The sequence below is a fragment of the Bombus bifarius genome, unplaced genomic scaffold, assembly GCF_011952205.1.
Source record: "Bombus bifarius isolate JDL3187 unplaced genomic scaffold, Bbif_JDL3187 scf7180000008047, whole genome shotgun sequence".
NCBI classification, from domain to species: domain Eukaryota; kingdom Metazoa; phylum Arthropoda; class Insecta; order Hymenoptera; family Apidae; genus Bombus; species Bombus bifarius.
In genome coordinates this window covers 525,392-548,962 of record NW_022884413.1, presented here as the reverse complement: position 1 = coordinate 548,962, position 23,571 = coordinate 525,392, and the positions used below count along the sequence as shown (strand labels likewise).

The 23,571-nt window shown below is 38.4% G+C and overlaps 1 protein-coding gene across 2 annotated transcripts in view; it reads left to right on the top strand.

Annotated features, from left to right (window-relative positions):
- Positions 1-5,853: 5,853 nt before the first annotated feature.
- Positions 5,854-23,571, top strand: part of LOC117207984 (protein sprint) — a 157,133-nt gene continuing 139,415 nt past the window's right edge. Inside the window, exons 1-2 of one of the 2 annotated variants that reach the window (XM_033448741.1) lie at positions 5,854-5,964; positions 18,207-18,451. In XM_033448741.1, the coding sequence (XP_033304632.1) occupies positions 18,371-18,451 (81 nt within the window). In that variant the 5' untranslated portion in view covers positions 5,854-5,964; positions 18,207-18,370. Of the gene's footprint in view, positions 5,965-16,293; positions 16,470-18,206; positions 18,452-23,571 lie in introns of those variants that run through there. The other variant, XM_033448740.1, reaches the window with a different exon arrangement.

The window sequence follows — 23,571 nt, the reverse complement described above, 5'->3', positions numbered from 1 at the left end:
ATCATCGTATCACGTATCTAGTCCTGCAAAATTTCTTGCTTCCTCTCATGCAAATTTCTCCTCTTCGTCGAATAATCGAACGATCCACGTATATGCTTCGAATCGATAAACAAAATCTATATTGTGAAAAATCGACGTAAACGTCGATAACTGATAATCAGTTTCTCCTGTGTTAAAATATTTCTAACAGAAAAGTAGGAAACCAGTTAGAAAAGAAAATGGGTTGGACTCGCGGTATCGCTGTCTATTTTCTCGAGCGCTGACACACACGCGAACAGAGCTAATCGTATCCGCTTCCTGTGAGTTTCGTAGCGAGCCACGTCCATTTGACGATAAACAAACAGAAATCGTTGCTCTCGAAATAATCTTCGCCGCGAAGCCACGCTTCCCTCTTCGACCGATTTTTTGACCAACAATCGTATATTTTCCTATTAAACAAACTGCACTTCGAATCTCGAACCAGGTCTAACCCCAACCTAACCCCGCATGACTCGGCGAGTTTCACGCTTAGAAATTATACGGCCTATCTGCGTGTTAACAAATTGCATAACGCTCTGCTTCCATGGAAACGAGTCCAAACGCACGGCGAATATCATGGAAACACGATGGAGCGTGAATACGTGGCATATATTAGGTTGTCCGAAAAGTTTCTTTCGTTTTATGAGGAAATAATAAACGTTTTTTCTTTTATATTATTTCATCGAATTACCTACGATCCATTTTGTTCTGTCGAGATAAACATCGCGAGATTTCACAGATTTGGTTTCACGTTTCTGTGGAGGTGCACCGTTTGAAAAAACACGTTTGCGAAAGAAAGACACTTTTCGGACAACCCAATACACATATGGCGTTCACGACGATTTTCATTCAGAATTATTTTTGTTGAAAATGACAACGTGAGTTACAATAAACAGTAACCAGAAATTCTAGATACAATCGATAGATTTAAGATGTTATTTTGTTTTTATCCCTGGTCCATGTAAGAAAGTACAATAAAGATTTTTCGACTCAGAACGGTGCGATAGATTTATCCAAAGAATAAAACAATAGCTATTATGATCCTACCTCTGGATACAGAAATAGCAACGATTTTCATCAATCGCGTTTTATCATTTTATATTCCCGTCTAATCTATATCTCTGAATTTCATTTAGAAACTATTGTTGCTTATAAGATACGATTATTATTTCTAAATCCAATCTGTACCTAATCTACGTATAAATCTGATTTATCCAATTTATAAGTTCGCATAGATACTCACAGTCTGTCGTTGATATAAACTCTATTGCAATAAACAAACGTTTACACGGATTCGGCAATTCCTTCCTCATATCTAATTATACTAACAGTCGTGTCGATTTATATAAATTATAGCCAGAGGAGGGACTTTGATTGCGTTAGGCCGCGAAGTCCTCGCGATATTACGACTAATCGATTACGCTTCATTCAAATAAAGGGGATTGCACTGGATGGGGAGAACAAAGGTGACCCGTAACGAAGCCTGACACTCGGCAATTAGCGACGGCGGATCGTTTTTTGATTTAATTGCTGTCGACTGCACAGGCGTAACCGTATTACGCGTTCACGAACCGGCTTTTACCTTTCCTGATCAAATAGAGTCATTCGTTGGACCTAATTTATGACAGAGCGTAGACGGTAGTCTTCCGGGATGTTAGGTTCAGGCAGGTAGAATTTATCGACAGGATAAATTACAGTTGAATCTGTTAGATGGACCATTTCTTAATCGAAAAATCCTTCTAACACGGGGCTAAAAAAAGGATCGATATGACAAACATGATCGGTGGAACGTTAATTGAAACGTTTAAATGGAATCTTCTCCGATAGTTATCAATCTCAAATTTTGTTTCTTTAATCGTTCAAATTTTTCCGATTGCACATTTTTGTAATTAAACTGTATTTCCCTCCTAATTAAACTTTTCTCTATGTTTGAAAGTTTTATCGGAAAGAGAACATTTTAATTACGAGGTATCATCGAATACGAATTTTAAACGATACACTATATTTGCAATTTTTTAAACCACTTTTCTGTCACTTTAGCGATAACGAAGATAGAACGAAGAAACCGACAAACAATGTTTAAGAGTTTAGGACGATATAAATTACGCTCCATTACGCAATACAGTGATTGGTCGTAGGTAAAATATTACATTGTCAATGGATTACGCAACCATAATACGCTCTTCGGCAACGTGTAATAAGCATTCGGAGTAACATGTAGTTACTCGTACACGATAGCACGGTTAATGATAATAGTATTGCTTCATTTTATTAATTAACGAGCAGTTTCGACGAAAACTATCTTTCCCGAGTGATGTAACCGATCGAACAATTTTGTTAGTAATTTGCGTCTATATAACAGACATTTTAAGCATCTCTGTAATTAAACCAGACGATCGATATATAATTTGGAAAATAATACTTTTCTGTTTTATTCCATTGTTTGGAATCCATTGTTTTATTCCATTGTTTCCACTAGAAACACTTGACAATATCGTAATATATATTAACGGCACGATAATAATTATTCTGATATTTTTTAATAATACTACACCTCAAACTTTTTAAACATTTTACAAGGATCATGCGATACATGTCCTTACGATGTCGTAATTTCCTTAATTGTAAATAATTCTGCGAACAAAGGAACAAAGACGCCCGATGGAAACTGCGATTACAATTACTGTCTTTCTTTTTTTTTTTTTTTTGCACTTAATTAGCGATATATTTGAAACTTGCCGCAATCCTTCTTTCGAGTGTTCCCACAAATCATCTGTTTCTCTAAATCAAACAATCACCGTTACATTTTCACGTGGATGTTTCCTTTCTTTAATTTTCTTTCAGCTGTTTTGTAAATAACGTCGTTCAGAATTGCTGGGAAGAAACCTGAGTCGCATTTGGAACGATAAAATTCTCCTCTCAATAAGATAGAAATTTATAGAGATAACTACTCGCCTGTCATCGTTACGTAATCTCACTTTCAAAGAACCATTACTTTTCTTTCTTTTTCCTTAGTCGTACAAAAATTCGAGCTCCGTTTCGAGTCACAAACGGAACTAACACGTTGAAAGAACATTTTGCGATAAAATTTCCTTTATACGTGTCTTTCTTTTCATCATCGAACCACGAAAACGAGTAAAAATCGCAAGCAATCCAGAGTTAGCGTTTTTAATTCGAACATAAAACCATCCATTCTCGTGGCACGATCAATCACGTTCATGGTGTTGGTTCCTCGTTCGTTACGAGAATTTCTCTCTGCACGATTTTATTCCCTGTTGCATGGCTGATCTTCTTCTTGTACGGCGGCGAACAGCTTCAACCGCAAGGCTCGTTTATTAATAAACAGCTGGAACTCTGTTCGTTCCTTTTTTCAATGACTACGTACCCATGTCGGAGAGTACGAAACGTACACTCGGTATATTTTAGCTGCATGATTCAGCGGCCGGCGAAACGCGAGTCCCTCTGCCTGTCTCTCTTTCCAACCATCTTTCCTCTATATTTTTGATGTTCCACGCGGGCTGTCCGCATCGAATCTCGCGGTAAGGTGACGCGACAAAAGTTACCCCGCCGTGCGAAATTTTGCTCCGACTTTTACTCTCTCAAGACGGAATTCAAGATGCAAGATGGACGATTTTTTAACGACTATTTAATCCCACCCCCCCCCCCTTTAATAAGAAAACCTAGAAATCAATTAACAAGCCGATTGAAAGTTCGTAGTATTCGTAATCTTACGAAACGGCAACCTACGTCGAACAATTTCTACTCGATTCGATCTTACGTCGATAACTTCCTTAACTTTCTTAATTATTCCCATCGATCATCTACCCCGTAAACACGATCTCACGACCATTCTAAATAACTCGAAGACCGTGTATCACTGACTGCTAACTTATTAATAGAAAACGGCGAAACGCATTTCCAACCATACGAAATTATTCCGCCTCGTGATACTCCTATTTTGCCATCGCCATATCCTCGTTTCTTATTCTCACGTACTCCGCATTTTCTCGTTTACGCCTCTCGGGAGAGTTTAACAACCACGAAACAACAAATTATTACTGTTTACGCTCGAGTAGGTCGTACGCACGAGCTGCGTGAAAGTAGACAGGCTTTAAGGGCACCGTTGTCAGCGCCGCTGCCAGTACCGCTGGCAAATGCTTGGTGGTGGTGGTGACGAAGAGGAGGTTGATGGCGATGATGATGTTAATGCCGCAACCAGTGGTGCTGGAGTCTTTCTCTGGTCGTCTTCTTCCCTGGCGCATCGTTAAATTCGTCCGGATCGACGCCGCGACGTTCTATAATTCGCGCCTCTTTCCATTCTTTTCTCAGTGATTTTCTCTTCTCTTTCTTTTATTCCTTGCAACGATTATTACTCTTAATATATCGCGATCCTTAATTAGAACAATCGAGAGACGAGAAAATGAATGTAATTGTCGTATAGGTAATTTTAGTGACCTTGGTGCTTTGGATTTTTCAGTGACGAATTATTCATTGTCAGTATAGGTAATTAATACGTTTTCCAATTGTGTTTTCGATGAATATTATTTATAAAATAAAGCAGAGAGAATTGCTTGCATACGATATTTCATTAGTGCATTGATTGCTATAATAATAGATAATTGCAATAAGGAATATTCAGTGAGTCGGTAATAGTGTCAAAGTGAATTTGTGAATATTATTTCCTACAAACTATACCCGGTATATCATTCTCAAACACCATATTTTATGTCCTCTGTATAAATTAGTGTCGACGAGGACGTTTACCGAGGAGGACCCTTCGAATTTATATCGTTTACCAGTTGATACGTCGTTCAAAAGAATATTATTTTCTGCCACCTAAAATATCGATTCTCTACTTCCTATTAACTCTGCGATACTACACCCACGCGTAATGCTGTTAATACTATAGCGAAGAATCGTATACCGTAACGTGAACACGAGTAAGAGTAGAGTCGCTTGAAAAATGTAATTTTATTAACGTAACATTTACTAGCGTTTGTACGAAACGTATAAAGCGTCTGGATTTAATATATCGAAACGAGATATCGTGGCATAACGCACGTTGCACTATGTCTGTCGATTTTTCACATCGATATTTAGTATGAAATATCATTGAAAGAATATTCGGAGAGTCGGATAAATTGTCCTATACGGTGGCATTAAATTCCAATTCACGGGCCGTCTATTAAACATTCGAAACAACCTTGACAGAAAGAAACTAATCAAATTTGAATATTTTCTTTCGTTTGGGATCTTAAGATACCTCGAATAAAGAATCGAACATTTTAGGGTAGTTTCGCGTTAACGAGATGTAATTTACGTCCACTTTCCATTCACCTCGGTCGATTATCTCACGCACGAAATTCACTTTCACTCTTCCTTCTAAAAGAAACTCGATCACCTTCCCCATTCTAATCGACTCTTGCACCAACGGAATGTACTTGTGTGAAAAAAGCTGGCGATCAAAGGAAAGAGGTCAAGGAGTATAGCCGTACGTTATACCGCCACGTCGAAAATGTAAATGGTGGAAGATTTTTTGAAAAGATGAGAAATTAGGGGAATGAAAAGAAAACGGAGAACGATGTGGATCGCAACAAGGCCTCCCTGTTTACATTGCAGACGGGCCACCTGAGCGTTTTCGAGGGCAAGGACTGTGGTTCAGTGTCTCGGTGGCCGTGCTCGAGCGAAGTCGACGACGCGCGTACTTTGACAAGTGTGAGACGGCGCGCGTACTTTGACAAGTGTGAGACGGCGCGCGTCTTCGGTGTCTCGCCACGTGAACAAACGGAAAAACGCGTTCCACCCCGCCGTTTCTAATTTCTGTGCCGTTTCTTTTTCCTTTTTTTTTTATCTTCTACGCGTGCCTCGGTGTTCCAGCCATTAGAGATTTCTTTGGGAAACTTTTCGTTGATCGAGATCGTGGCTGTTGATGCACGTGTGCTCTAGGTACGTTGAGAATGATTTAATCGTTTGTTTTTTTTTTTTTCTAATTTAGTAATTGATTTTACATTTGTATCTTTTTAATCTCTTTTGTGCTATATATTTGGTATTTCTACATTTCCATATAAACTCTACACGTGTTTATATATCGTATTAGGTCGTCCGAAAAGTTTCTTTCGTTTTATAAGGAAATAATGGATGCACGATATTTTCCGTTTTATGTTATTTTATCGAATTGCGTATAATCCATTTTGTTCTATCAAAGTAAAGACCATAATATTCGACAGATTAGGTTTCGTATTTGTATAAAGATGCATCGTTGTAAAAGACGTACCTGTAAAAGACACTTTTCGGACAACCTAATATATATCGTGTTATAATATATATTTGTATTTTTGATTAAAAACAAACGTAGAACATAACAGAGAGTATAGAAGAAATATATGGTTAATGAAAAATATTGTTTGCCTTTAAATAGGCATACTTGGTTGTTCGTGAGAATATTTATTTTATTATCTATTATCCATATGATAATAAAGTTTTATACGTTACATATTTGAAACACTCGTATTAGATATACGGACAATAATAATGGACAAAATGGCATTAGCGTGGGTTTGAAAAGGAATAATCGTCGACGGTTCACAGGAACTTTCAAAAACTCGCGGTCGCACGGTGATTCATCGTACGCTGGCACCGTAACTATAATTCGAGGTGCTGCACGCCTGCGTATTTTTTTTCCTTTTTTTGCCTGCCATAACTAAGGGAACGATTCATTCAACGGAGCAGGAACTACGGCCGATGCGTGCAGGGAATTCCTTCCTTCGTTCTTCGACGAGAAGGAGATGCGAGACGCGTGTCCACTCGGTTTTCCAGGGCTTTTGAATTCGTGGACAGCCGCGATTCGTATCGTTGATTATTTATTGCCACAGTACGATGTACGGTTAGCCTTTTGTTCTTTCTCGGTTCAAGTTCCCGGCGCCAATTACGCTGATTGCTCGCGTCTCGCGAATGACGAATCGCTCGCAGACTCCGGGCGCGAAATACAGATCGATTTGGCGATAGGTAGACGCGTGTTTCGCGTGTAACGCGAGTTACAAGTTTTTAGAGCTCGAGAAATGTTCTCGAGAAGGTTCTTGAGAATGTAGGCCTGAAACGAACAAGGATGGTTGATAGAGCTAGTCAAAAAACTCGTTTCCTTCGTCTGTCTTTCTATTTTATGAATTCCTCTGCACCGTAATTTGTCGACGAATAACAATTAGTCAGTGGACAAGTTAATAGCTGTAAGTCGTAAAAATGTAACAATCTTGAAGCTTAAATCGAAACATTAAACCGTGGATTTTTTTTCGGAGTTTATTATTAGGAAATCTGAAGATGCGAAAATGCACATAATATGCAGAAACGTATAAAATTTCCAAAATATATTAGGTCGTCCGAAAAGTTTCTTTCGTCTTATAAGGAAATAAAGTATGCACGACGTTTATTATTTTATCGAATTACGTATGATCCATTTTGTTCCATCGAAATAAAGATCACAACGTTCGACAGATTAGGTTTCATGTTTGTACAAAGATGCGTCGTTGTAAAAGACGTGTCTGTAAAAGAAAGATACTTTTCGGACAACCTGATAGTACTTTCACCATATGAAAACAGTAGGTGAAGCAATTTTTCGCAATGGTTCCATTTCTTTAAGAATATTTGTCAACATACGAATTTGCATAAATATCAACAGTCTATTTATCATTCAAATACGTTTCACGAAGCGTGTCTGCAATTTTCCAGCAGACTTTCACCGTTCTACTGCTCTCGCGCTCGCCTGATCGCTTTCGCGTAATATCAGCGTTATGTAGTTGATTTTATAATTGAATTATACGCAAATATTTTTCTCCAAACATCAAAACTTTCACTGGTTGGGAGAATAGCGGCATTGCAGTAAAATTCGTAATTGAAACGCGAATTCGTAAACTGCAGCAAAGTTTAAATAGAAATGTTCGATCGCTTTATTTAAGATCACCCAGTGTATACGCGAGTAAGGCAAGGGAACGCGTGTTTTAAAAGTGTATTCGGGCTTGTTGCTCGCTAACTTATCGTTTCACACACCAACACTCTGTCTGACTGCCTACTTAGCTTCGTCTGTCTCCTCTGCCTGTTCCCCCTTTCGTCCAGCACACGATAAAGAAACCGTATTGCTTCAATTTAGATGCTGCACCGTTACGTCTCGTTTCATTAATAGTAATTTACATCAACACTCACCGTTTACCAAACACTGCGATCATGCGGTTCGGGATCCATCCAGGCTGACCGTACGATCCGTTTCATGTTATTCAGTTGGTCGATTGGCGTTTCGAAACGATCGACTTGCGTCTGCATTTTCTTCTAACAAATTCCTTCTAAGAAATAAGAGGTCGACTTTCTGTAGAATTATATTAACAATAATAACAACTATAATAGTCTAACGCTAACAATAATAGTCAACGAATATGTTGGGAATATTTCCTTCTACGTTCCCTATGCATTTTTAATTTCTTTTTTCATCGATGATAATTTTAGAATTTTTGTCAGAAGAATCGTTAGACGTTCCTTCGAATTCTTTGAAACTGAAAATTCCATTTAAATCGAGCGAAAAAATAAATAGCACTGTTGTGATATTCCAACGAGGAAAATAATCTTCGGAAAGTTTCTTTTCATCTGCATCGTAATTCGTTGAGATACTTCTCTTCGAGAATAAATAAAACGATAAATAGTAGCTGCCTCTGTAATATTCCGACAAGGAAACTTCTAATTTGGTTGAGGAAAATTTGAAAGCATTTGACGGTCGACCATTGTCTAAGAACTGAAAGTTCCCTGATACAGAAGAAGAAAGAGAAGAAGAAAGAGAAGAAGAAGAAGAAGAAGAAGAAGAAGAAGAAGAAGAAGAAGACGAGACGCGTGTCAAACCTCGCTTCCATCGACGAACATACGGGTGTATGCGGGTTCAACCGTTCAGCCAATTTAGGCTAATTTCATAGCGCGATCGTTCATCGTGTTTCCGTCATATCCTTTTTCTCATAGAAACACACTTTTAACACACACGAGTAAGAATTCTCTGAAACCAGGATAAAAACCTCTTAAACTTTGTAAACATTTCAGAAGGACTTTAGAAACTTAGACGCGTAAGAGTTTCAAACTTTGTTATTAGATCCGGAAAAGTAAAGGGAAGAGAGACGTTTCGTAGAAAATTTTCAGAAACTACACGAGCGCGTGACGAGACATAATTGAGAAACAGGATGCGACTAAGTTCGAATTCAAATCGAAATCAAATATTCCGATACGTAATGTAATATCCGACGTATAAAGTATCGTTTTAACCGTTTGAGTCCCGGGGGTCATTGAAAAAATAAGGTCGAAAAATCCCGAACAGCGCTATAGCGCTTGTCTTAATCGATTGCGAAGAGAAACAAGCGGCTCAATAGCACTCGTCATATTTGTCACTTTATGAAATACATCTACAGGGTGGTTGGTAACTGGTGGTACAAGCGGAAAGGGGGTGATTCTACGCGAAAAAAGAAGTCGAAAATATAGAATAAAAATTTAAAAATTTAAAAATTTAAAAATTTAAACAATTAAAAAAGTAACGTCAATCGAGACAACGATCTACAGTGAGATCCGTTATAACGAGACGCGATAAAGTGCACGCGTACCGAACGAAAATTCAAAGTCGATTTTCTCGAAAACAAAGCCTCGAACGAAAAATTTTTATTCTATATTTTCGACTTCTTTTTTCGCGTAAAATCACCCCCTTTCCGCTTGTACCACCAGTTACCAACCACCCTGTATATGCGTAGTATTAGTTTATAAATATTTCGAGTTTTGGTCAATAAAAATTATTCGGAATATAACAATGAAATTCAAAATACCGTAAGTCGTCCGCAGCGTTCTCACGTACTGGGACTTTTCGATACAAAATCTAAACAGCGCTGCTTGGGACTCAAACGGTTAATTCTTCGCACTTCGAATTCTATTTCAATTTCGTTAGCAGCAGCTCCCAACGCTTTTAATTGTTTTATTTGAAATTTACTTTAACTAAAAAATAAGACAATTTAAGTAAATAAAGGAAGAAACAAATTCACTTAAATACCAATTTTATTCACACTATTGTCGTATTTTGTAATTTTTAACTGTATGATATATCTTGAAACAATTTCCAGGATGTAATCCTGCTTTTCTTTCGCACGTTTCACAAAAAAAGGTGGGACTGAAAGAAAACAAATATAAAACGACATAGGAGCGCAAAGGGTTAAGAAAGCAGAGCGAAAAAATTTTCCTGAAGATCGTCGCTAATTCTTCGTGTTCGAAATCTAATTTAGCGCAAGATTCCATAAAGTTTTGCAAGGAATCGAGGATCCATCTATTCTAATATCTCTCTATATAATCTAATCGACCCTTCTTCGTTCCTAGAATCGAATCTCGACGCCGACGTTGCCATTAATAGCGTTTGCGACGCGAAAATTTCCCTGGCCAAGGTCACTCGTCGCGATAGTTTGATATTTTTCGCGTTTGGGAACAAAGTCGTGACACGATCGCGCATCTTGACAAAGAAAATTGCACGTTGTTCGATATGCCGAAGTTTCATCGAGCTTCCTCGTCGAAGAAGAAGAAATATAGTGTTTCCATTTGATGTACGTAGCTCGGAAGATTCGCCCTTCGAGAAGCAAGCGGAGGACTCGTATTTTCGAGGTCTGTAAACGCATTAACTTGCGAGCTATGTATCGAGGGCGGGCTTTCTTTTTTCGCATGCAAGTGATTTCTCAAGTTGATGGGGATATTCTGGCCAGGATCGTGGAATATGATTATCGGGCAGCATAATGGAGATTGGTATCTGGTCGGTGTATCTGATGTGGTAGAAAGTTTCGCATACAATCGTTGAATTACGATTAGATTTTTTCAATCGATGTCTTGGAATGTTCTTAGCTTGGGAAAAAACGTAAGATAATAAAGAACGATGCGTGAAGACATTGTACTGGGAAACATCGATTAGCATTCGTTTATACGTTGCAAAATATTTCTATCATCTAACTCGGGTTCTCTTGCAAAATATCTTTCTTGTTTAATTAAAAAAAAAAAAAAAAAAAACAGTACTGCGTTTGGTATCGCATCAACTAAAATTTGCCATGCACCAACTTCCAAAATAATCGTCTGATTCGTTTCTTAAAACGCTAAAACGCCTAATATCGTAGCACGATCGAAATTCACCATTGCCCTCTTTTTACAATCTTCCATAAATCCGCCACTTAACTTCAAATCTCGTTCCTGATATTATCATACCTATTGAAGCTACCTTGCAAATGAACGATGCGTGAAGACATTGTACTGGGAAACATTGATCAGCAAATGCTTCTATCGTCTAACTCGAGTTCTCGCTACTGACGCGGAATCGATCGACGTTCTTTCTTCGCCACCTTGCAAAATATCTTTCTTGTTTAATTCCAAAAAACAGTACCGCGTTTGGTATCGTATCAATTAAAATTCGCCATCCACCACCTTCGTCTCAAGTAATCGTCTCATCCGTTTCTTAAAACGCTACCTAATATTATACCAAGATCGAAATTCATCATTGCCCTCTTCTTACAATCTTTCATAAATCCGCCGCTTAACTGCAAATCCCGTTCCCGATATTACCATACCAATTGAGGCTACCTTGCAAATTTCTACCCTCAATTTAAACTTTGAAATACCCTTTTCTAAGATCCTCATACGTACCACCTGAGCCGAAGAACCAGCGAAACGCCCATTTACGCGCACAATGACGCGTGTCTGAACGGTTTTCACAGCCGCACCCCCGCGCGGATCTCATCGAATTCTCGTCGAAATCCTGGACGCGGCCTCCCAGTAACTTCTAACGAGGCAAAAATGTCGAGATTACGTCTACGACGGAGGATTGATCGACAGTTCTATCGTCTGCAGCTTTGTTCGTCGAACGAAATCGAACGCGAGAATAACCGTAGGGGGTTGAGACACGTTGGGGTTTTCAGAGAAACCTCCACGGCCTGCTACCACTTTTGACGTTTTTGCGTCTCGCCAATGACACCTGCTCCAGACTTTATTAAATCCCCCGACCAGACGAAAATAAAGACCCAACCCCGTCCGAGCCAGACGATTCTCCTTCGTTTTCCTTTTCTTTTGGTTTCGGAGAAGGTGGCGAACGCCGCAGAACTCTGACGTGTTTGGTAAATGAGTTTCACGGTGAATATTAACGAGAGTCAGCGGGGAAATAAACGAGGGTGTAGAATTGATTTTTAGACGCTTTGGCTCTGATCGTTTCTTTCATAATAATAATTCAGGTTTGAAACAATTTCATCGAGGAACGATCATTTTCAATTAAGTAGTACGTGTTCTAGATCGATGACAAAGCTATTGGAACAAGATCAGAATCTTCGCGTATTTAAAAACGTTCTCTGTTCTGTCAATTACGTTCTTAACTTTGGATTAAGTAAAGGTATTAACAAGATTCTTAGTCGCGAAATATCGAGTAGATAGAGGAATAATGTTTGGAAGAATTCGAGAAGTTACTTTATCATATCACAAAGATTCGTCTGCTCTCTTTTCGATTAGCGAGTATCGAAAGAGTTGCAGCAATATCGTTCATCGATGATGTAAGTATTAAAGAAAATATCAGTCATTGGCTGCAACAATCACATGACTCAAAAATCGCAATTTTATGCAATTTGAATATTCCAAATTGTTATGGTTTTTTGACGATGCAGCAAACTGCCCTCGCGTAGTGAATATTTCAAGTTCGCTTAGAAGACTCTACCGGAAAAAGTACACGGAACTCTACGGTCTTTTTCTGTCCAAGTACGAAAACTAGAAATTTTGCGTTATGTCATTGTCACTTTGCAAATGAACGATATGTTAATATTGCGTGAACGGGTGGTTCGCTTTGTTACGTAACAGAGGCAAGTACGCGTTTTATTAATCAAGCGTGATAAGTTCGGTAATATGTTTACGAATATTTGAACAGTAAAATTTCGTTTAAATAAATGGAATTTCGTTGTACCTCTAATTTTAGCTGCATTACGTAATCCATGCAACAGTATGACAACTTCATTTCGGTATGTGAAAATCGGTTATGTACACGGTGTTAAAAAGGGAAAAAATAGAAAAGAATAATTTTGGAGACACGTAGTACGTGATACAGATATTATAGTTCGGGTTATTGAACAATTAAAATACATTAATCGCTCGATCGTTTAAATTATAAAATTCATTTTATCGGTATGTCAATTACAAAGTAATATTTATTTAATACAACGTCTATCGAATAATCACCAAAAATTGTCACTAAATCAACGAATAATTTATTATAATTTAACCATCGTGGTTTTCTTCTTCTAGTTGTAAGTCCCTGTGAATTATTCATTCTTTCCTTGCGCAAAGCACGTTGGTGTTACATCGAACGCGTTCGTCGTAGGCTTTCTTATAACTGTCTGATGTCATCAGCGTGGATCGTTCGGACGATTTCGCAAGTCGATTTTAATCGAGACCAATCAGGGCAATGACTGCAACTACCAATGAACGATTACATTCAGCTGTTTCATGGGAACGCGCCTGCCCTCCGCAAAAAGAATCGTCGATCTTCGCATCGTAACATCATTTATCGAAGTAATTAAAACATTCCAATTTCGTCAATTAAATCCACGAGGCTGGAAGTAAATTTCGTTTTTGAAATTTAATCAGATTCCGAAGGTTTCGAAGCGATCGAGAGAAGTTGCTGAAGGTATTAAAAATATCGAAAAATACAGATATTCAAATATTCCAAAAATACTTGTCGCATCAAAATGTGTTGTTATTTCTGTATTTAGAGGTAGGATCGCAATATTTTATTCTTTGGATGAATCTATCACGTCGTTCTGAGCCGAAAAACCTTTATTTCACTTTCTTAAATGGACTAGGGATAAAAACAAAAAATTATCGACTATATCTAGAACTATCTTCCAGTTACTATTTTCTGTAACTAGCGCATCTGCACATGGATGGCGAGCTCGAACCTTGTCATTTTCAACAAAATGTCTATTCTTTTCTATTTTTCAATATTCTCACGAATCAACGCTTTGTCTCGATTCTCTTCAAAGAAATATTCCTCTCTTTTTATCGAGATTTTAACACCCTTACAAAGGACGCGCGATACGTGTTACACCTGGCACCTGTCAAGTATCGAACGATACGAAAGAATTGAAAAAAATCACGCGTACCAGTAGATCCTGCTATAATAGAAGTCTGCATTTAATATATCGAAAGGAGAAATTGTGGCATAACGCACGTTGCACTATGTCTGTCGATTTTTCACATCGATATTTAGTATGAAATATCATTGAAAGAATATTCAGAGAGTCGGATGAATTGTCCTATACGGTGGCATTAAATTCCAATTCACGAGCTGTTTAGTAAACATTTGAAACAACCTTGACAGAAAGAAACTAATCAAATTTGAGTATTTTCTTTCGTTTGGGATCTCAAGATACCTCGAGTAAAGAATCGAACATTTTAGGGTAGTTTCGCGTTAACGAGATGTAATTTACGTCCACTTTCCATTCACCTCGGTCGATTATCTCACGCACGAAATTCACTTTCACTCTTCCTTCTAAAAGATCAACATCTGTCAAGCATCGAACGATACAAAAGAATTGAAAAAATCACGCGTACGAGTAAAGTAACGAAAAGATGATCGCGTTCGAGTTTTACGACTGAAAGGTCGGTTTATGTCCCAACAGCGCGATGTAACAGAACCGTTGCAGCCCCCAAGGGGTCAAGGCGAGCCCATGAATGTCGATGGCTTGATTAAAGCCGCGGAATTTCAACTTTTGGCCATTATGAATTTTCAATGTGACGCTGCTCGTAAATTAGTGTCCGTTGCGGACACGTAGGGTTCCAGTCCCTAGAGCGTAAAACGAGTAGAATGGAAAGAAAAAAATGTGGCAGATTGATATTACCGGACAGGACAGCACTCTGGAGATGCGTTCGAATCCCCGGGGACACATGATCGATCGGGCAGATTAATGGTAAATGTAACGCGTGTTATTGACGGATGAATTCGGTTCGTTTCGATCGCTGTTTCTCGTATTTGCATTCGAATCTCGGATCTGTAGGTTAACTATTAGCTGTATTCTCTTGCGCAAGAAATAATTTGGATTTTTCTGTGTTTATGAGAAATTCGAAGGTACAGATACACATCGAATACGAATAATATGGGAAACTGTATGTAGCGGCACATGAGTTAGAAGACAGTTCAATTCGTGTTGTTATTTTGCCTCGGGACATTGGCACCGCCTTGACGCACGAAACGTAACGATAAATAAATTCCGGGCAAAACAATGTCGCCGCTACGTGTTATCGTCGATCAAAGACGAATTCGAATTTTCCGACTCTCTCCCGATGAGTATAAATAAACAGACGCGATCGCGAGCGAATCAGTTATTAACGGAGTTACAGTCAGTTATCAACGAATTATCAGCGATCTAATTAACGAGTGATTAGCGATCCTATTTTACGACTTGTACACTGTACGAGCGTCTCAGCCAATATAGTCTGTATACTAATTTATTATTTTAAATATATTCGACGATTTCAACAACAAGCAATAACATTTAATAAATCTCGCAACATCAAACATCCTACACAAGTCTTCTACATGTATAAAGTAGGGGTCAATAACACAGACGAAAAACATGTCAAAGATTTAGCAAGAATAGGAAATACGATATTTTGGAAAATAGCATAGTCGTGAAGCATAGGAGAACGAAGATCTAAGGAAGATTGGAAGTTAAGGATAAAGCTGTTTGATAATCTAGTTAGGAGCGTTTTTCTCTTTTTACAAACGAGCATCCGACGATAGAAAAGATTCAGCGAGCCACGTATCGCTGGAATCAAAGGAGGAGAGAAAAATTCGCAATAAAAACAGGCGCGAGACCAGCAAAATACGAAGAGAAGTTAGGAAGCACCGAGAAAGATTCAACCAGATGGAAATGCAAGAGGATACTAGTGAAACGAAAGATAGTAATATGAAAGTAGAAAGAGAAAAGTAGAAAGAGATTTTTAGAGCTAAGAGAATGATCAGGTACAGAGATGATCACGTAAAGAGAATAGAAAATGGAGAGGAAATCTGGGAAGAGCGAAGAGCTAAGGATATGAAACAAGGAGGAAGAGAGACAGACACGAAGAAATCAAAATAAGCAGAAGAAGTTAGAGGAATAGAAATGAATTAAAAGCAAGAGCGAGATTTCGATGATTAAGGGAATGTAGATATTGGGAAGAATGCAAAGAAGAATGTAAATTATGTGGTGAGATGAAAGTGGAAAGGTGTGACAAGAAAGTGCGGAATAACGAGAAATAAAGATTCAAATTGGGTAGAAGTAGTAAGCGCAAGTGGAAAAGTAAGCCTGGCAAGGTCAAATGAAATTATATGGAAAAGGAAGAGCGAAGAATTGGCTAGAAGAGAAGAAATATCAGATGAACGAAGAGTAGAAAGGAGAAAGGTAAAAAAGAAATAGACAGAAGAAATAGATTGATAGGGGTAGATAGGAATAGAATAGAAAAAAGATATTGTACAAAGTATAGAGGAGTGATAAGAGCGGTGATAGTAGAATCTAGAGCGGAGGTTTGAAAATAATTTAGAGTAGAAAAGAAAAAGTGATAAAAAAAAGTGAGATTAAAGTTAGAAAGAGAGAAAGAGAGAGACTGGAAGTGACCGAAATAGATTCGATATAGATAAATATCGTATAGATATACTGTACAACCAATTATTAAATAACAAAGTACTATTATTATTATTATTATTATTATTATTATTATTATTATTATTATTATTATTGTTATTGTACCTATAGTTTGGTTTAACAAGTATAAATGTCAGTATCCATAAAGTTGAGATATTAATAATTCTAAAGATACGTTCTCTTTACGGTTTTGCTATTTTTTTATCAGAATTATATATGAGAAATTCCAAAACGAAGGATATTAAAATTTGAATGTTAAGAATCTTCCGACTTGAGATCTTTCACCTGGCGTAATTGAAATATTTGCGATATCCAGGATGGTTAAAATTCTTATCGGTGGAAAATCGAATAAAGTGGTTGTTCTGAATTTAGAATTCCCTTAATCGCATCTCGACCGCGTAACCCCCGATATCTAACGGATATGCAGTATAATTTACCGCATTGTTGGCAAGGTTTTCACGGAAGAATTTGCTCGGTGTTGTCAGCTAGGCCTGTCCCCTCGTACTCGATCCACCATGAAGTGTAGTGAATTGAATTTAGAGACCGAAAAGCTCAGTCAAGGAGCATCGAGTGGCTATGGATAAAGGTAAACCACGTTAAACGTGAATTTACAATAAATGTGGCCCGTGTGTGGGGGAGCTTGCGACCGTGGAAAATTCAATTTCACGGGAATTTTAGTCGAAAGCGTTATACGGAAATTGAACGTGTTTCGTTGCAAAAATTAAACGTTTTTCGATAAATATTTCGCGTTATCGATCTGAAATTTACTTGTCAATGTTGTCCTCTTTTATGTTTTGCCTCTTCAGTTCTCCACTCCTTCGATTTTCTAATCTCATTCGTCTGGTTGTTCATTTCAATCCAAGTCCTTCCAGTTCTACAATTTTCTAACTCTCTGATCTTCTAGTCTTTCAATTAATTCTGCAAGCACCTAATCGTTTAGTTTCCTAATTCTAATCCTCTAGCCTTCTAGTCCTTCGATTCTCCGATTTTCATGTGAACATATCCTGTATTATTAAAGGTCATCGGTGTCAAGTTCTTTAACATTCGTCATTTTCTCCCGATTTCTTTCGATCCCTTTCGTGCAAACGATTCGATTACGTTTAATTCGACCTCGTAAATCCAAAGCTCGCGAAACAAGCGTCGTCCAGCGTTGAACGACGACGCTATAAACCGTCGCTTTAGCGCAACTTACGATTTAAATCCTCGGGGCCGGACTGAAACCGATGAAATATCGCTGCAAATTACCGACAAATTTGACGCCAGAAAATTTCGACCCTCACGGCGATGCAAATAATTCCGGAGAAATTTTACGGTGATTGAGACATACATTGTGAAATTTTTTTTCAAAATAATCCGGCTGACTTCATTCTCTCTTTCTCTCTCTCTCCCTCCCTCTATCTCTCTCTCTTATTCGTTCTTTTCTTACGATTTATGATAGTAATAAATTTACGCTGTAATGAATATTCATGAGAATGTGGGTGTTCCTTTTTGTTACAGATTACGTAGTTTCGTGGTGCGTGACAATTTTGTGTCCGATTGGTTTATGTTTATATGCTCAGTGGAGAAAATAAGGTGCAATTAAAGTTTCACGGTTTGCATCGATTAATCATCGCGTTCGTGGCTAAGCGGCGTTGAATCTTGATGACTAATATGACAAGAAGATGACGTCATTGGTTCAGAGGGATTTGGCGCCAACACGGAAGAGGGAATCCACCAGCAGTAATGCTTCCAGTTACTTGATGGTGAGTGAGAATAAATCCTTTCCAAGTATATTTTAGTACCTGACATAAATTTTAGTAGTAGCTATATTCGATTATTCTCTGAATTACTTGTATACAAAAGTAGACGATTGTCCAAAGAAATTTTAATAAGCCATCGATGCCGAGGACGTAAGTCTTTGGTGTAAAAATATACATATTAATTGGCGAATAATTATGAAGATAACTTTATTCAACGAATAACCGGTTTCTTCTTCTATGATGATCTAAATGTAAATTGCACGCATACAACATTCCGTGTCATAATATCATTTTTTTAAAAATACGCTTGCATAACGTTTTGATATAATTCACAGCTAGTTTCTTCTTCAATATGATCGATAATTGATTGAATAGTTTAACAAAATTTAACAACAGATATTAGCCCATGAAATGTAAATTTCGAACAAGTGACGTTTCAAAAATACTCCAGCTTAAAAGAACCACGTTTAAACACGCATACATATGCTAAATATATATACGACATCAATATTCAAATCTCGAGCTTCGTCCAATCTCTGCAAACTATTGCAACGTAGAAAGCATCGTACCATGTAACCCGAATCACCCCCCAAAAACGTGGCTCTATCAACTCCAATCCCATGGAAATACTCTCAGCATAGATTCTCCCTACCATCGTGTTCGTAATCTTCGGGAGAAATTTCTCGTTGCTTTCCCGGTGCTATCGTTGTCCAAATAATTCGTGATATCAGCAACCCCCATTCTTATCGCGCCTGCGATGTCCAAGGCTGGCTCTAGATCTGGTCGCGTCACGAGTATCGTGTAGTCGCGACAATAACGAGGCGACGATCTCGAAAACTGGAAACGTACTGTGGCGCCTTCCACGACGTCTACGTTTGACCATGAGGAGCGTCGTGACGCGTAGGGTGCGCGTTATCGTTTGTCAAATGTGTTAGGCCGATGGAAAAGTTTCGCGAAACATCCCTGAACTTCCTCGTCGCCGCCTTTCCTTTGATTATCCGAGCGTGTGCCACGTGTCCCTTCCTGTTGACGCGATTTCTCCGTGAAATTTTTATGAGCTTGGAATTCGGATTATTTTCGGATTGTTTTAATTTTTTTAGCGTTTGCCGTAGAGCAACGATAGTAGAAGTCGATAAAGAAACGATGATTATGATTTCCGTGATCGTTATTAATGTACTCTTTAGAAATCTTTTTATTTGTTAAATACCTTTTTAAAAAGTATTAGATTATTCTTATCGCGGATATTCATGTTTATTTTTTCTATTGTCCGTTGAATTTTTATGAGTCTGAAATGTAAATTACCTTAGGCGCTGTTTTAATTGCGCAGGAATTTACGTTTGCATTTAAACTACATTTTTATGGAATTTTTCTTCACTTCGTAGACACTTTTCTTCGATAGTTACAGTACGTTGTTAGATTATTCTTGTTGCGATATTTATGCTTATTCTTCTATCTCTCTATATTTTTGTTTATCGTATATTCAGTTCGCTATCCCCTTTAGGATCCGTAACAGAGGGGATGAAAAATGAAACAATGGAATAGCATTGTTCTACCATCTTCGTATTCCTTATTTATTTATCTTTTTTATTCTCGCACTTGAATTCTTCACGTATTTCCCTGATAAAACTGACATGATGAAAATAAATAAATAAATAAATAATTCATTTCAACAAGAGTGCACTTCCACACTTTTACTAATTTCAAACCCCAAAAGACTCTACGTCAACGATCACAATGTACCTACTTCGTAATTTACAAACATGTTACACTTTTTCAACTGTTCTATAAAATTTCGTTGCACATATTCACTTCAAATCACCCTAAAATACTACCCATCCTCCAGCCGCTATTTCCACCCCCCCCCCCTGTTACTTACTCTCCGGCCAAATTACTCTATTCCACGTCACCTCCACTTCTTCCCTCCCTTGCAAAAACTCTCTAACATCGCCATTTTCACCGCGTGCAAACCATTCTCTCGCGCGTTTCCCATTAATGGGACGCATCTTTTCTTTCGGACTAAGCGCCCCCTATCTCGCGCGCTCGAGTTCGCTTCCGGCGAGCATTTTTCGGTATTGAACCGGCGCTGCGTGGTCGGAATTTTATAAACGGCGGGGAAAATATATCCGGGACGAGGAAAAGCGCGCTGGGGGTTGGATGGCTGGAAAGGTATGCAAAGGGGCAAAAAGTGAAGCATCGCGACGTCGGTGGCGGTGGCCTCGATGGGGTCGACAAGGAGAAACGCAAAGTCGGCGAAATCCTATTTAATGCAAATTTTCTCATGCACCAGAGCGATATCTCGTCGTTGTAAAATTAATGTTCCCGATGTTTCCTTTTCATTTCCGCCACTGTCGCCCCGCCGCGATCCTCGAAACATGATGGATGGCCAAAAATCTCGCCCCAGGTCGATTTACAGGCTCCTTTGTTTCGAATTCTCCTAGTAGCAGCGCAATCGTTTAGATTACCTTGGATAAATAGAAGATGTGGTAGACGATCTTTTCCTATTCTCTTTTCTTTTTTTCCCTCTTTTTCTATTTGCTGCGAAGAAGTTTATCGATAGATTCCGAACTTTTATGGACTTACAGGTAATTTGGAGATGCAAAGATGCGCGACATGTAAAATTGTATAAAATATCAAAATCGTAGGGCTTCTGTCAATATTTAGTAGATGAAACAATTTTCTATTCAAACTTCGTTTCCGTCTTCGTAAAAATATGAATTTGTATAAATATCCGCGTTCTATTTGTCAACGTTATTTCAGAGTTTTATACGATGATTTGTAGGAAGCGAATGTTCCATACGTCGACTGCCATCAAACTTGTCGATGAAGAAAAGAAAAGAAAATCGTGTACGATTTGTTAATACAAATGTAATTCAGTTTATGGTTATCGAAGTACAACGTGAATTTTTTCGATCGATCATCCGAAAGGTGCAATTAGACTTGGCCCCTGGAAGGATGTCCGTGACAACCGCGTTTCAGGGTAGAGGCAATTAGGTGAAATTTGAATGGGTCTAGCTATCTGGACGATTATGCTTGAGCACGAAGTCCATCCCCGCGTCTTTCGCCCTTATGGGGATTGTTACGTCCCCGGGCAGCTTAAAAACGCTTTAACTTGCCGCACGGATAAGAACAGATGGTTCTGCTGTCCCCACGGAAACATACAAGCCATGCGAGTTAATGCTCGCTGGAATATTCAAAGGTAGTCACGGAATCACTATTTTTCACGGAGAGTCGCCTTCCAGTACGCATTAAAGAAATGCGCCATTTTTCTCCTTTTTTTTTCTTTTTTTGACGGCCGTATTTAAAATACGATAACAAAACTTACAGTGGGATATTGGAATTTTCTCAAACCGTAATCTACCTCTATTTGCCCGTACATTATTTGTGAAAAAATTCTACCTCTTTTGAATATTAGATTCTCTCTCTTGCATGTTAGAATCTGAAGATTCTGTCGAGCTGAGAACAGGTTCATAGACACGTAATCTGATTTATCTGAAAAATCCGATCGATAAATTCCTCTACGTTCAACGTTATATTTCATTTTCCTGATGGCGAGGTTGGCTCTATGAACGACGAAGGGGGGCTAAAACGATTTCCAAAGCTCAGAGGAAGGCTTAATCCGATGATTAATTCAATTAACGGCGACTGCACGATCGATCTGGCACTGCACGGTTTCAGAGATCGGCAGACAGGACCTTAAGCTTCATTTGCATACCGGTTGATTCTCGAGCTGCGGCGGAAGCCTGTTTCGTCCTTGAGGCCGTAGTTTTCCATTAAAAGCGCCGTACATGATGTCTTGCAACGATTTATTGCCGGACATTAGGAAAATAAGCAACGAACGCTATAAAAATATAAGAAATAGAAGGAGAATCTCTTCGCGCGGTAATTGAATAGTCGTTATAAAAAAAAAAACAGTCAGTTTTTAAAACCAGTTCATTTTTATTAACAAACTTGTTACTTTTATGCAAGGGAAATTTGTAATATCGGTGACTTACAGCTTCTAACTTGTTTTATTCGTTTAATGGAGGAATTTTTCAAGGCTGTTTGAAGCTACGATGCAAATTTCTTGGAATCGTACGAATAATGTTAATCGAATTTGGCAGCGAGTGAAAAAGTTAAAATTGAAATCGAAAGCAGTCGGAAATAATACAAAATAACTGATAGATTATTGGAAAAATTAGAAAGCGATAAAATAAAACGATTTATTACCAGTAGATACATAGGATTTACTGTGCTACAGATGGTCAATTTCATTTCTTCGAGTACAATCAATTACGAGAAAGTAAATCAGATGGAATTACGGTGTTTGGATCGAAAAAGTTGAAACGGAGTCGGAGAACAATGATTCTTCGACACCCGGTGCACTTCAATTGTACCAGATCGAAGGCCATCTTCGCAGACACCGGTTCCAGTGTCTAGAAAGTTTCCTGTCAGCCGACCATCGATACACTTTCGATCCTCTCGGCTTTACTTCGTCGCGGCGAATCTCCTGCTGTAATTAGCTGAATCCTCTTCGACCAGCTCGAGGATGTTCAACGTTCCTTGAGAAAATCGGTGTTTCGGTTGTTGGTCTGGTAAACTGCAGATACACTGGATCGTGGTATTTAAACGTTTTATAACATTACGAGATGCTCAATAATAATCACACAGCCGTAAATTACATAGCGTAAATTAAATAAGAAAAATGCAAATCGTATGGAACGATCAATTACAAATTATATTAGAACAGTTACGATCTACGATTCATCGAATCGTATATTTCTTTTATTCGATTCTCGCTTCGCGCGTTACGTGCTTCGAAAATCCAAAGATACACGCGGAATGGAAAAAGCTCAAGAGATTACATCGTAAAAATCACCATAAAATTCTGAATAATAAATTCGTCTACCCTTTAATCCCGCCATTCGATATTTCAACGAACTGGAATTAATTTCACCGGAAACTCGCAACTCGAGTAAGTCTGTTCGTCATTCTGCGAGAAAAAGCGCGACAGTGAAGGAAAGATATAGGGAAAAAAAGAAGAAAAAGAAAAAAAAAGAGAGAGAGTACTAAAGGCGAGTGAATTTTCAGGCGAGTGAACGCCTATCGCGTCGCTACGGTCCATCGACGTGGAAGAAAGTCGAACG